Source organism: Mus pahari, chromosome 19, assembly GCF_900095145.1.
Source record: "Mus pahari chromosome 19, PAHARI_EIJ_v1.1, whole genome shotgun sequence".
NCBI classification, from domain to species: Eukaryota; Metazoa; Chordata; class Mammalia; order Rodentia; family Muridae; genus Mus; species Mus pahari.
Genome location: NC_034608.1, coordinates 64,463,541 through 64,477,047, shown reverse-complemented (window position 1 = coordinate 64,477,047; position 13,507 = coordinate 64,463,541). Strand labels below are relative to the sequence as shown.

General features: G+C 42.1%; 1 protein-coding gene across 12 annotated transcripts in view; it reads left to right on the top strand.

Moving 5' to 3' along the window:
- Tenm3 (teneurin transmembrane protein 3) overlaps positions 1 to 13,507 on the top strand; it is a 723,224-nt gene that overhangs the window by 612,509 nt on the left and 97,208 nt on the right. For all 12 annotated transcript variants that reach the window (XM_029531766.1, XM_029531758.1, XM_029531759.1 and 9 more), the window contains one exon: positions 1,781 to 1,966. In XM_029531766.1, coding sequence (XP_029387626.1) covers positions 1,781 to 1,966 — 186 coding nt within the window. The remainder of the gene's footprint in view (positions 1 to 1,780; positions 1,967 to 13,507) is intronic.

Here is a 13,507-nt window from a genome sequence, read left to right as displayed (position 1 = left end):
GAACATTTACTAGCGATATAAATCTAAAGTTTTAACTGGATGAATCCTAAAGGGAAACACTGGCCTCTTTTGACACTGTGAAAATGACCTTCGGGTATCTAGATTCATTAAGAGAGTAGAATTTATAACCAGAACGTTGGGCGAAGCTATTAAAAAAGAAGGAAAAAAAATGAATTATTTTCATGATGGAGTGAATAGGTTTGAAAGCAAGAGTCTCCCTCTATCTTCATCAGCAGTATGTCCATTAATTAGCCCTTCAATTCCACTTCAATTAAATTAACTCTAATTAATAAGTTCATTACAAAGATTGACGCACCTTGCTCAAAGCCGGTGTGTTAAACGCTGATAAACAACTTCACCCTAATGAAGAATTGATCCTATTGAATAAAAGGGGACCTCCAAAACTCCTCTCCCGATGCTGGGTTGATGTTGTGTTGCTCTGAAGTTAATCAAACCATCTTGGTCTCTTAATCAAAAATTTAATTCAAAGGAGATAGAGAAACACAGAATTGGACGGAGGGGCGTGCAGAGACGAAACTCTCTCCCAGTTAATGTCCTGAGTGTTCTTTGTAGGAAATGTGACAGTTCTTATAATATATTACTATAGTCTCAAAAGTAGATAAAGATGAGGATGGGGCCCGAGGAATATCATTTGAAGACCAAATCATTAGTGTAGGAATAGGTGTTTGTGATGATATAAATATGTACTACCTTTCATTGTAAAGAAATAGGGCCGCCATCCCTTTTCTATGTGTTACAAATGACTTTGGGGTGAAAATTAGAACTAGGAACGTTGTTTCGCAGTCTTAGGATAAAACCCATAGTTAACTTTATAGAGAAAGAACAAAAAACCCGAATATCCTTCAGAGTCTTTCTCCTTCCCTTTCTTCCTCTCTCTCCGCTAGACCTAGTTAAGTAAAGCTCTTAAGAAAGCTTTATTTGAAAAAAATGACTTCAGACATCTGAGTCCTTTTTAAGGCTTAATCTAGTGTTATACAATCTGAAGGCAGTTGGTCATTGTACACCTTTCAAAAATTCCAACAGATGAAAATCTTTGTTTTTCAAATGACAGAATCAGTGTGCATGTCTAGTTATTAAACTGGTTTTCTAGTCTGTGAGCCAGGCAATTTGTAGCTGTCGAGAGTCCAGATTTACTAAATAAGAAAAACAATGTTTCCTCTTCTTTAACCAACATGTCTGCATGCATGAGCAAGCTGATATGCTTTCTGTAAGAAAGTCTCCTTCAAGTTTCAGGATATTTAAAACAATTTAAGCCACGGCTTTAGCAATCGGCCCTTTTCAGTTCCCAGTAAACGGATAAGGCAGTTCCTGTTCAATACTGACACACCATGCTAACTCAAATATCTTATCATTTTAGTGTGCATGGTTTTTCTCTTGGGTACCAAGGGTTAGCCTTATATATTTCTATAGGCCTATTCTATCTACATTGTATTTTGTAGATACTTATATACAAAAATATATACAAAAATATTTTGTAGACATTTATATATAAAATAAATATATAAAGTAATTTTCCCAAACAATTATCATGTGTGCTCTCTGCACCCACACAGCCACAAGTTAAAGGGGATGAAAGAATGTCAAATCCTACCATTCACTGTTGCCACTCATCGATGACAAAATTGACTTAGTGCACAGCACAATGTGACCTTTTCCCTTTGACAAGTACAAGATGTAACTCCTAATAATTCTCCTTCTCGCCCTCCCCCCCCCCAACTGGTTATTTTCTCTTGCCCGGACTCCTCTTTTTGCAACACAGAAATATGTTCGGTGGACTGCGGCTCACACGGCGTCTGCATGGGGGGCTCCTGTCGCTGTGAAGAAGGCTGGACCGGACCGGCGTGTAATCAGAGAGCTTGCCACCCTCGCTGTGCCGAGCATGGGACGTGCAAGGACGGCAAGTGCGAGTGTAGCCAAGGATGGAATGGAGAGCACTGCACAATTGGTAGGCCAACCAGACTTCTAGCTAGCTACCTACTGCATTTCCTGTTCTGTGCTGGGACCAAACCCAGACCAAACTCGCCATGATAGATAAGCCGTCACCCCCTACCTGTAAATGCTTCTCTCTGTCCTCCAGCTACTGCAAAAGAGGTCAAATTCTTGGAAGTTTTTCAACTTGGAAGAAATTCCCCTCTTCAAATTTTCTTTAATTTTCTTATACGGAAAAGAGGAGTTTTTTTAAGTACTGTCTATATTTTACAATGTTAATTCACTGCTTGTTAGAGAAACATGCCGGAGTATGAGATGTAATTATTTGTATTTGTTGCTTAGCGTGATGGCCATAAAAAAAAAGGACTCGCATAAAGAAATTTCAGTTTGTTTCTAAACCGTGCATTTTGGTCAGCTGTAATGTCCATAGACACATCACCCACAGAGTGCTCACCCAGCCACTGTGGCATTGCCTCACATTAAGTCCTGGCTGCTAGGATTCTATGTTAATATTGCACCTCCTAATAGCAATCATACTTCTTAGTTTACATATTTTTAAAATTTTTCCCAAATGCCTGGGCTTGCTGATCTCCGTAGGTTCCAGCGTCATCCTTCTGAGGCTTTTGGTACAGGGAGTTTCTACCAAAGAGGCTTGATTTCCTTTTTTATTTTAATGGCTTTATATTCCAATATCATTAGTAAACTAAAGTAAGCCCAAGTGTAGCTGGTTTTTTATATGCCTGACACTTCTTCAAATATGATGATATTCACAAATGCCTGTAGGTCGGTTAAAATATTAACCATATCTTTCAGACCAAAAATGGTTTTTGTAAGAGAAAAATAAAAGTGAAAAGGGATGTACCTAACCAACGTTTAACGTGGATTCAAGAGACTCTAGAACAAGTTACCACCCTTTCAACACATGCAATATTACCTTACCCTTCAAGTTGCAGAATTCAAATGCTCAACTCATAAAGTACATTAAAAGATAAAGTGAGTCATAAGTTTCTACCTCACCTCATTAAAAATAATCATCAATGATTGTACATGACAGGCTGACAAGAATTTCAGAAGGTAAGGCACCATATTTTCTCCAATATTTTGCACTCAGCAGGTAAAATTTTGATGAAACGATTTGGGACCGTGTTGGTAACTTACTTTATCCTTCCGGTGTGTGTGTGTGTGTGTGTGTGTGTGTGTGTGTGTGTGTGTGTGTGTGTGTGTGATGCACTTCTTATTTTCCTTGCAGGAGTTGGGCAGCAAGAAATTTCATCATGGGAAAATTTGAAATCACACGTGTGTTATAAGACTGTCACAGGCTCATAACCCACCCCCCGCCCCCACACACACCCCACACACAATTAAAAGTCAGTCTTCTCCTTTGAAGTTAGCACAATTCTGTCTTTACCAACTTTATGTAAGAGTCTCTGCGATGTTGTTGGTATCCCTTGACATCTCTTTCGAGGGTCCCACCATAACCCCACGTTTGGTGATCTTCTCTGAAGACTCTTAGGACTCTTAGAGTTGATTGGATTCATGGCTGTAATTTATAGTGATCAGAAAGAAGGATACGTCAGAGTCTGGAGTCCCATGGAAGGCCAGCCTTTCCCCTTAGTGAGATACATCACTGTGTAGAGAGACATCACTGCCAACAGAGAGCCTTTGAAACTCAGGGTGCAAGGGTTTAGACTTGAGGAGCCGTCTTCTGTCCGCCAGAGTCACTGTCATCTCAGACTCTCAGAAGAGCAAGCATTTAGGACTCCTTCTGGACTCAGAGCCTGTAACAACATAGGGAGCGCCCACACTTTTAGATGCCACACAAGACCCAGCCCCACCAGCTTCTAACTTGCCTTCTGCACCATCACCTATATAAGACCCTCAGGGGCGACTCGCTGACACTGAGAAGCAGTTCTGTCTTCTGCAGTTATCCCCAAACATCCGTATTCATAGCTCTTGCTCAGCGTTCATCCCTGCCTTGACGTGGCTCCCCCTTCTGTCTATGAGGCTTCTAGGGCAGGGCCCGAAGGAGGCCCATGAAGCTACACTAAGGCAGGAAACGGTTGACAAGCAGGTTTTCTGTCTCTTTCTCTGAACGCACAAAGGACAGTACAGTGCCCCTGTGTCCAAACAGCTTTTCACCATAATCTCAGAGTCCTCCCACAGCAGACAAGATGACAAAATGATGCTTCTTATATCACTCGGCTTCATAAATTAATTCTAGCTAAAAAGAATTATATCTGTCACTATTTATCCTAGGAAAAACAGCATATACATGTTCATAGCTTTAAGAAATCAGAAATGTACCAGAGAGCTACAATAGGCACATATAACTTGTCACCCAGCAGCCACCCAACAACCTGGCCTGTTGCTGTGTCCTCGCTGGCATATAGTTAACATTTTCCTGTGGATACAATTCTTCCAAAAACTTTCCTAGTTGTTTGGGAACGAACAGGATTCTTTTTAGTACTCGGTCTTTTGATTGCAATTGAATTGTTTCTTGCATTGTTGGTTAACAACTCTGTTTTCCGTTATTTCCATTAATCGTGTTGCTTTATGCTCCAGTACAGGAAATAAAGGACCTACCTGGATGTGTAGGGCTAAGGACGTACCTCTGTGGTAAAATGTCTCCCCAGGATACAGAAGAGTGTAGCGACCCCTTTAGTCCTGCTCTGCTCCTTCATGCTGCTAGAATGATTCCAGCTCTGCCCTTCTCCTGTCTGCTTCTCTGCGTGTCACAGTGAAGCCCAAGGGCCACTTGTGAGCCACTGGCAAGGCAGCCAGGAAGCAATGGCTCACGTCCCCATTTGGGACGGTTACTTCCCTGTCCTTCTCAGTTCCAACCCGTATCTGGCTGAAAGAAACTGTCATCTTGCGAGAGACTCCTCATAAATCAGCGGGATTTTATTTTCCTTCCTCCATATTGTGCGTCATCCCATAGAATACAAGCAGGGAGGTTAATTGAAAGAGAGGTAGAGGAGCGAAAGTGTATTCATCGGTCCCCTGACTGTCTTCATAAACTCAGTTCCTGCTTTCCTAACACCATGGGCAGAATACTCACTGGACACTTGCCCTCACTTAGAGGGTCCCATGCTGATATTTTTTTAGTGTGGTCATATCTTCCTCTTGTTACAAATGACGAGTTCCGTAAAGTGGGCGTGTTCATCCACAGGGCTTGTGCCAAGTCCTCCTTTCTTGGGTTACTCTATGAAAGATAAAACAACAGGAGACTGAGTTTTCAGGAATATTGTGATTAAAAGGGATATCTTTCTCTCCCCCCTCCCCGCCCCACCCGGGGAAGGCATTTAGGAATATTAGACCTGTTTATGAATAAAGAAACAGAGGACCTTTTAATGAAAGTGCCACATCTGTACAGGCAGCAGTACTTGTCACTGACATGGCTTGACGGTAACAGCCCATAACACTAGTGTAGCCCCGAGAGTGTGATACCAGTTGTGTTGGGCTGTGGCTTATCCTCCGGTGGGAGGATTCCCCTACACGCTCCCATGTTTGTTTCTCCTGAGATAGGAAGCATATAAGAATAGCACAGAGGACCCCAGAAGCAAGTCAAAAAAGAAAATGGGGAATGGCATTAAATATCTTATAAACAATAATTGCTGTAATTTGAGTATCACATGTCTATCATGATATTTAAGAGGATTAAACGATTGTGCTCTGTGAGAGTTGATGTGAGTCAGGTTTAAAACTAGTATCTGGTAAGTAGAAATCTGGAAAGTGCAAGATATTGGTGAGTTTTGAGCAGACTGAGTGAGTTCCTATCCCCGGGTTTAACTGGAATAGACTTAGAAACCGTAGATATGTGAAGGCAACTCGGTTGGTTGGTTTGGTTCAACCTCTTGTCTCAGGTAAAAGAAGTGAAAGCTGCCTGCCATCGGCCTGTGACTCTACTCTAGTGGCCACAGAAACAAAGCAAATTCTGTCTCCACATCTTCTGCATGTTGCTTATTAGCGGAGTGCAAAGATAACTGAATGTCCTCGGCAGGTAGAAGTCCTAACTGCCTCATTTTGAGCATTCATCAATCTATAACTCCCACAAGGCCTTCTCTTTTTAGCATCTATTGAAAAGATTTTTTTTCCCCTCGTTATCCATTTATGTCTATCTGAGTGCACTGGAGACCAGAGATGAGATTGAGTCGTGAACAGGCCATAAGGGTGTTGAATAACATTCGACTGTTCTTTCCCATGAAGAGGAGTCACAAAGGACAAGAAGACTCAGCTCTGCCAGCTCTCTAGGCAGCTGAGTGTCTTCTCAAACCCACTGGTACTTTTCATTTCTCCAGGGAACCAAAAGGGAGGAAATGGGCTTATATTAGTAACAGGGAAGATCACGGGCTGGAGACCATACTTACATCTCAGGAAAAGCCCCCTTTGAAGTAGTTGACTCTCCATTCCAGTAAGCCTTAACAATCTGTCAGAATTCTGGAGGGGTGTGAGAGTGGCCATTCCGTTTTCTCTTTCCTGTTAATTTTAGAAGTGGGGTGGTTTTTAATTTCCTTCCATTCCATCTGTTATCCCAAAGGATAAGTCTCTCGGATCCTTGCCCTTTCTGAAGGGCTCTTGAGGTCATTTGCAGTTCTGTGATGTCTTAGCTGTTGATGGTTTCTGTTGACTCTGCAGAGGTAGTAGACCCAAGCACGGGGTCCCCTTGTCACCTCAGTTTCCTTTTGCCACAGAAGGAATCGTTGTCACTTCTGAAGAAGTCCTGAGATCCACTTTGTAGATGTCACCTTCCCACCCCCATTACTTTTGACATATGAATGCACTTATTTTACCCACTAAGGGCCATGTAATGGCTTCTCTATGATACGTATTAAATACTGTTCCACTTAAAAAGCAATGTAACATTTTTTTAATACACAGACTCTGAATTTTTCAAAGACGTTTCTTTAAGTCATTTCGGTGGTTCAGCATGACTTGTGTCTTAACTGTTCTTTGCCTCAGTTGGAGTCCTTTTCTGAGATAAAGTGATTATGATAATTAATATTTATGTGAGATTTTAGAGTATAGTGTTCTGATGTCTGAGAACCTCTGGACTTGTGTCCTTGCCGAATGATTAAGTGACATTGAGCAATTAATCCATTGACACTCTATATATGTACCCTCTTACAAAGAATGTGAACGTTACGTACATCAAAGAATTGTTCCAGTTAGATAAAACACTCTCCTGTGAATGATACTTACTCTAGTGCTTATAAAGGAGAGCTAATAGCTTTGAGTCTTCATTTTCTTGATAAGTAGGAATGAGACAAACTGCAGCTCAAGACCATGCCTTAGGTGTTGACATTTGAAAAGCAAAACAAAAAAATATCGTGAGACCGGTTAAAGTCTGGTGGTACAGTCCATAACCCCAGCACTCAGGAGTCTGATGCAGGAGGATCACAAGTTCAAGTCCATCCCAAGAACATAGGGAGTCCCTGTATTAAAAATCTACAATGAAAAACAAGTTGCCAAAGGCATTTACTTAAAGAGTTAACAGAATTCCTGCCATATTATAAGGCAGAGCCTTATGTGAGAGTGGATATTGGTTAATAAGAAGCCATGTGTGTCTGAGTTGGGTTTAAAGAGTTGTTTTTGAAATCATGATATAAAGAAAAGGTAAGATATATCATGATATTTTTCTTCTAGTAATGTCTCAAATACAGAGCTCTCTATTGAACAGCATTGATTTTTTTTTCTTTTGAGGCAATTCAAATGGAAATTTGACCTGAGGGAAATACTAATTTTTTTAAGCTACAAACAGCCGGCTATTTGTTTTTATTCTAATTCCTTAGAACACTGGGAAACACAATCATTAATGATCACAAAGACGTGCTATATTTGCCCAGACAGAACATGGGTACACTGTACTCCACAAACTCCTGTTAAACAGCATGGTTGCCCTGAGCTTTGGGATATAGAAGCCGAGACACAGAAAAGGAACTCTAGCAGCTAGGGAGTATGGGAGAGGGAAGGATCCAAGCCTTTGCCAGCGTGGCCACGTGTTCCATTCTTACCTCAAACAATAGTGTAAGAGCAGTAGTTTTATTCAGATAGAAAAACTGCGGGACAGTTGGGAAAAATAAGAATGTCTGATCGCTTTGTATACAAATTTAGTTGTTTGGGAACTTTCAGCAATTTTTTTTTCATAGTTCCCCCCCCCCAAAAAAAAAAAGTTAGAATTAATATTATAAGACCACATGGAATTTTTAAAGTATCTTTTTGTTCAAATGCTATTTGTAATCAACACACACACACACACACACACACACACACACAAGTGGGTAAGAGATACTACTACACATCTGTATACCAACGTGCTGGGACCATTCAGTTTCCTGTCAGTCAATAAAGAGTAGGTAAGAGAATGATCATACCGTGCTGCCTGAGTCTTGGGCCAAGCCAGCTTTACTAGGAAGTTGCAGAAGTCTAAGCATCGGGGTCTCCCATCCCTACTAGCCTGTTCTGAGGCCTCACTAAGGGACTGGGACTTCATACAGCCCTGTGTTGCTATGACGCTTACAAATCACTTAGGACCTCTGTCTCTTCATAGTCCAGCCTCCTCTCCAGCACACTTTTCTTCTGTGCACAGCTCCGTGTTATACTTCACCTCGAATGAAGACCAAGTTATCTATCTCCACTCTACAGAAATACTACAAAATCATTGTCGTTTGAAGGAGACAGAGTGAGCGTTGTCCGGCAGTCTTAGAGAAAACAGCTGTTTTAGATACATGGCCCGCATTTAGTAAACATCATATAGCTTTTCTGATGTTTGTGCTATTCCTCAACTTAAAATTTTCTTCTACCTTTGCGGCGATTTTCCTTGTTCCAAATAATTCTTTACTCTGGTACAGCACTTCATCTATCTTGAGGTTATTTTTCCTGAAGAGAGTCTCCTTCCATGTTGTAAGCATTTCAACCATCACCTCCCCCAAATAAATTAAGTCTACCCTGCCCCCACCTGCCTCCGGCCCCTCCCCCCACACGCTGTATCATGTGTTATCTGTGGCATGATGGGAAGGTACAGAGGTCTCCTGTGTCTCTATTCCCTTATTTGTGAAGTAGGAATAAGAATACCTAGCTCCCTCCTGGAGCTACTGAGAGTGTTGGGCAGAGGAAAATTGTAGTGGGCACAGTCCTGGCACAGAGCAAACCCCACATAGAGGAGCCTTACCATTACTGCTGCTACTGGAGCATTTGGGCTGACAGTTAATGGACTGACACCAACCACTACTTTCTTCCTGAACCATCTCTCAGGTTCTACTCATTCCCTCTGAGAATCAGGGATGCCTGCTGGGTACCAGGATTAACTTCTTGTCTTTCTAGGATGCTGGGGGTAAAGCCATTAGCTTCACAGTGATCTGTGGTCCCTAGTACAGGACTGGTCGGCATGGAGCCCTTAGGTATGGGGTTGATCTGAAGGACACTTTCCTCAGCCTTCTGGGCAGTAGAGAGTAGGGTAGGCTGAAGAGCTTTCCGTGGGGTGTATAGCATTGTGGCTCGTTAAGGGATGTGCTACTCGATGCTAAGCTGATATAGACTTGGATGTGACTCCCTAGGGAATGGAGGAAAGCCCCCTTCTAAGCTGACTGAGCCAGTCTGGCTTTCTGATGTCTGATTCCTTCTATGGAGGTTAACCTTGAGTATCCATCTGGGGCCTCTCCGACATTATTTTTCTCATTTGAGCCCCAACTTATTCATATAACGGTTTTATATATACTACATCATCTTCCATAATACCTTCAGAATTGGTAATTTTCTTAAATTAGGTCATTTAGTCTCTTTGCCACCAGTGCAAACCTGCTTTCTCTGGCCTCTCTAAGAGATGGGCCCCTCTCATTAGGGTGTCAGTGCTGTCTTTACTCTAAAAGATGTGTCAGAGACGTTCATGTTTCGCCACTTGGCCTGTGTCAGGTCTGCGAGGAAGGAATGTTGGGTGTCTCTGCAACGGGAGCTGTCTATTTTGGTGTGGCTTATTTCACCCACGAGTGGTTCTTCTCCTTCCCATATGAATCACCCTTTGTTTTGATATATAAATATATATTATACTGATCACATCACAAAAAGCCATGGGGCTGCGGGTTCAACTCAGCGCTGGCCAGAGCAGCAAACAGTGGTAGAGCCGTGCTTTCTGTTCATGTCTTTTACCTGCTGACTGAGAGAGCACTCAGCCAATGGAAACTGATCTGGAGGTTCTAGTGGAACCTGATTCAGTGAGACTCTGTGGTTCTGACATGGTTTCGCCTCAAATGCTACCTGTCAAAGCATTTGAGTCGCTTGATTTCTGCTTTTATAACCCATACCCATAAAGCAACAGAGTTGCAGTAAATTTACACTCTTCTTTGGATGGTTTTGAAATACATTGCATTAAGTCTATATAGTATTCCGTTCTGTCCTGCCCTTCTGCATCATTATAGACTTCCTATGTATGATGTATGTATCATGATTTAATGAATATATTAAGTATCAAATAATTAAATTATATTCTTATACCATTCAAATCCTCAAAAATAAAAGGACTTAGATTTGAATCTTCAGTTGCCTTGGCACCTGGCTTTCTATAGCATTTGTAAAATCACCGTCCTGTGGGCTGTTGTGACAGGTGTTCCCCAGTCACGGGGAGGGATTATTTCTTAGGGTATCCATTTCCTTATCCCTAAGGATGGGGTGAAATCTGAGCATAGTCAGCATTTGCTGTTGGAGCGCCCTTCTCCTGGGCCCAGTCTCACTGTTTTCTGTCCTGTCCTTGATGCTGTGATTTATTAGAAGGTAACAGCAGCATCGGCCTGAGAATGTCAGTCAAAAGATAACTGTGGCCGAGAGGTACATCTTTGTGACAGGTGTGTCCCTTAGGGAGCTGTTAATGCCTTCCGTGCTTTAGAAATGGAACAATGTGTGGGACATCTGAAAGTCAATTGTGAACTTCGGATGATTGTCCTGTGGGTGAATGAATGTACCTGGAATTAACATACAGTTTTCCCAAGCAGGTGCCTTACACATTGCCTGTAAGGATGGGATATTCGAGATCTTTCAAAGAAACCTTTCTCACCTACTTTCCTAGCCCCGGTATGATTAACGAATTCTACCTTGTGATAAGAGGTTGTGCTCCGATTCCTCTCAAGTCTACCTCCTCTGTTAAAAGTTGGGTACCAACTCGGTGCCTACATTAAGCTTCTTCTCACCCAACTTACCGGAAGGCATCCTGGCTTCAGATGCATCAGCTTTCAGGAAAACAAAAAGTAGGGGGTTAAAGCCCCTGAAGGTTTTTTTTTTTTCATTGGGAGCAGAACAGAAGAAAATGCCAGTGAGTTTTCTGTTGTTTTATATTCACTTGGGTTTTATGAACTATGCCTCCGTTCTCAGATCTGAACAACCTTTCGTCTTCTTCATCCTTGCTTCTATGTATTTCCCACTGCATGGTTTCCTAGCGAGTTTTAGTTAGAGCTCAGCTAACTTTCTGTGTAGGGGTACTGTGTGTTGGGGAAAACAACTTCTGAATCATAATTACTGAAGATCTGAAGGGGTTGGGATGGTGCTGCTAGAGTTTGGACCCAAGACTTGACACATGCCAAGTAGGTTATGTACCCCCAAGCTACATTCTCGGCCCTCAAGGAATTGTTTTAATTCATTTATTTAAATTAATAATTTCTCTACTGTGTCTGTGATTTTTATTGACTTAAGATTTCCATTGACTTTAAGATTTCCATTAACTTAAATTAGCATGTTCTGTGCTGTGTCTAAGATTTCCGTTGGTCCTTAAGTCTCATTCTCGTGGTAAGTCAGTTCATTTGGTTAAGCGTTTTCTGAAAGATGTTAACAGATGCAAGGGAGGAAGGGGGTTTCAGCTCACTTCCTGAAGACTTAGAAACTCAAGGCTGTAATATAAATAAGATGTCCAGAGACAGATAGACGGGACAGTTTTGTAACAGAAACAAACTAACAGATTAATGAGAAAGTTAGATATAAATATGTTGCTGCTGTACAAGTGAATGGGAAAGTAAGATATAAGTATGTTGCTGCTGTACAAGTTTGCGTGGTGACTTAACACGTAATATGAAGAAAAGTCAAGAGGTCAGGTGGTTCAAGTGTTAAAAGCTGCAGAAAGATAGACATAAGATTTTTCTGGGGAAGGTGACAAGATAGAATTGGGACCTGGAAACTCCCAGGAGGCGCAAACCATAGAGATGGGAGGAGCCAAACACACAAAAGAAATGCAAATAACACTTCCAAGAAGAGCAAGTGCCAGACTCTCTGCTTAATAAGATGTTTGTGGCATCCAGGACCAGGACACACTGCTTCTCCTTAGGTAGATCAAGCAATTGCAGAGACATGGCACCCCCTCCGCCACCCATAAGGGGGTGGCAGGTAGGAGGAGGTCCTAGAAACCTTGTTCACCCTCAGATCAGGGTACTCACCAAGCAGCATGCTTTGGGGTAACATTTCTCGATCCCTAACACTGAATAAAGGCTTACTGAGGTACACGTCAGTTTCATATCATATTGTTTTATGTAAACTTGCCATTGGTTCTGTGCTAACACACTGGAATATCTTTTTCAGTGTGGAGTGCCTTGTTGATTTGTGTCATTTAAGAACCATTTTTAAGATCTTAGCTACCACCAAAACTTCTCATCTCAGGTTTTAAACCTCAGTCGGCTAGATATACAGTTGAACAAAGAAGAAAAATAAAAAATATTCTCTTCAGTTTTGGCCAAGTTCATCAGAAGCCTTTTAGTTGGGAGGTAAAGAACCGTGGCACTAGGACGTGAAGCCTTGTACACAAGATTGTTTTCAACTATTTCAGGGCATGCGCAAAGAAGGGAAAGGCTATAAAGTTGCTCCATCTTTCCCAAAACTCTACCCAGTAAACTTAAAGAGGCAGGCAGCTAAGGAGGTACTAATATGCAGATTAGGTGATTTTTGGTATATGTGTTAAGAGTGATAGCATCCTAAGGAAGTGAATAAAAAGTTAGGGGCTTGGGGGACCTTGGTCACTGAGTAAAGTACTTGTTTTACAAGCTTGAGGATCTGAGCAGAGATCCTCAGCGCCATGTAAGAAGCTTAGCATGGATACTGGATCTATGATCCCAGCACTGGGAGGCAGACAGGAGGATGCCAAGTGTTTGCTGGCCAAATGGTCTTGACAGTCAGTGGGCACAAGGTTTAGTGAGAGACCTTATCTCAAAGATGGGTGGGTGGGCGGGTGGCCGGCGGGCAGGCGGGCAGATGGACGGATAGATAGATAGATAAAGTAGAGAGAGGGAGAGAGAGATAATAGAGTGCATGCATGTTCACTATGTACACAACACAGTAGATTTTGATTTACTTTATTGTAAGGGTGAGAGAATAAAGCCCACAGTTCCAAACACTGTCTTACTCCTCCACGCAGCGTGGACTCAGTCTTGCCCTGGCCGACTTTCCTTTCATGCATAAGACAAGTGGGCAGCAGCCTCTTGGTTTCCCTTTTCCCCTGCCCGTTTGGTTGCTGGTTGCTTTCATCTTCATCTGTATAAAGTTTTGTTTGTTTTGCAATACAGGTTTCTCTGTGTATCCCTGGCAGTGCTGA